Genomic DNA, 1,193 nt, shown 5'->3' on the forward strand with positions numbered 1-1,193 from the left:
GGAGAGGGGGTTGCGTGCTGCGAGACACGAAAATTGGGTCATGTGACCAAGCCGGACCACTGAGAGCTCGAGCACTGCTGGGCGGGAGAAGTTCATTCCTGGTCTATCTAACGGCTCAGATGGCGATGCAGAAAATGGCTGGACGAGGAGTGTCGTGGAGGGAGAGGGAGACACTGGATCTCATCGACTTCTGGGGAGAGGAGAAGGTCCAGGAGTCACTGTCAATGTGCCACAGAAACATAGACGTCTTCGAAAAGATCGCGGAGCAGATGGCGGCAAGAGGGCACAAGCGCACGGCTTTGGAATGTCGGACGAAGACCAAAGCGATGCGCCAAGAATACAAACGAGTGGTGGCACACAACTCCAAATCCGGAAATGCACCCACAACGTGCCCATATTATGCCCAGCTACATCGTATCTTCAGGGGCGATGCCAGCATCAGGCCACAACGGGTGGCCAGAAGCCTCTCCCTTCCGCGCGCCGACACTCCGAGACCAGTTCAATTTGAGGGGTCCGAGGAACTGTTTAGCCACCCGATGGTGACCCTGAATCTACAATCTGTGGATGTCACAGCAAACGATCAAGGTAAGTATGTTTCCTGCTGTTGTGGGTCAAGCGGCAGAATCCTGGGGAGGGATGTGACCACTAGGCGAAACGTTATAACGTTACAGATAGACAATGCCCATTCTTCCTATGAACTTTGCCGGTGTCAGGCCCTTGCCAAAGCAATCTATCTGTGTTGGCACTTGTAATGGTGGGTGTGTGAAGAGGGGCCTAGGGTGGGGGGATGTGGTGGGTATGGATTTTTCAAGTGATCCTTTGCTCACCTGCAGATTTATTCCGTGAAAAACAACTCAAGCAGAAGCGACCCTGAAGTCACAGTAATCAACAAGTTTGGACATGCACCGGTGACATTAGATGTGTGGGAACCTGTTATCCTGTGACATCGTCAAGCCACTTGGGAGTTCACATCACTGGACAATACATGTTATTCTGACAAGAGTCTTCCATTCATACTCGCGTCACTAATATCCAAACTTTCCTAAATATAACTTACGCTTATGTTTCTTCCAGGGGCTGCATCTGACCAGGAACAATTGATGGAAGCATGTGATGGGGGAGAGGTGGGAGAAGAAGGTAAGATCGAGTGCCATGATCCTGTTTGGCAGAGTGGACGGGGTGCATAAGGCAGA

At 51.4% G+C, this 1,193-nt stretch overlaps 1 protein-coding gene across 1 annotated transcript; it reads left to right on the forward strand.

Moving 5' to 3' along the window:
* LOC129332877 (myb/SANT-like DNA-binding domain-containing protein 7) lies at positions 1-989 on the forward strand. Its single transcript, XM_054984176.1, has 2 exons — positions 1-585; positions 834-989. Exons 1-2 carry the CDS (start codon positions 120-122, stop codon positions 872-874), a joined length of 507 nt encoding a protein of 168 aa, XP_054840151.1. The 5' UTR covers positions 1-119; the 3' UTR covers positions 875-989.
* The last annotated feature ends 204 nt before the right edge of the window (positions 990-1,193 follow it).

The sequence above is a fragment of the Eublepharis macularius genome, chromosome 6, assembly GCF_028583425.1.
Source record: "Eublepharis macularius isolate TG4126 chromosome 6, MPM_Emac_v1.0, whole genome shotgun sequence".
NCBI lineage: Eukaryota > Metazoa > Chordata > Lepidosauria > Squamata > Eublepharidae > Eublepharis > Eublepharis macularius.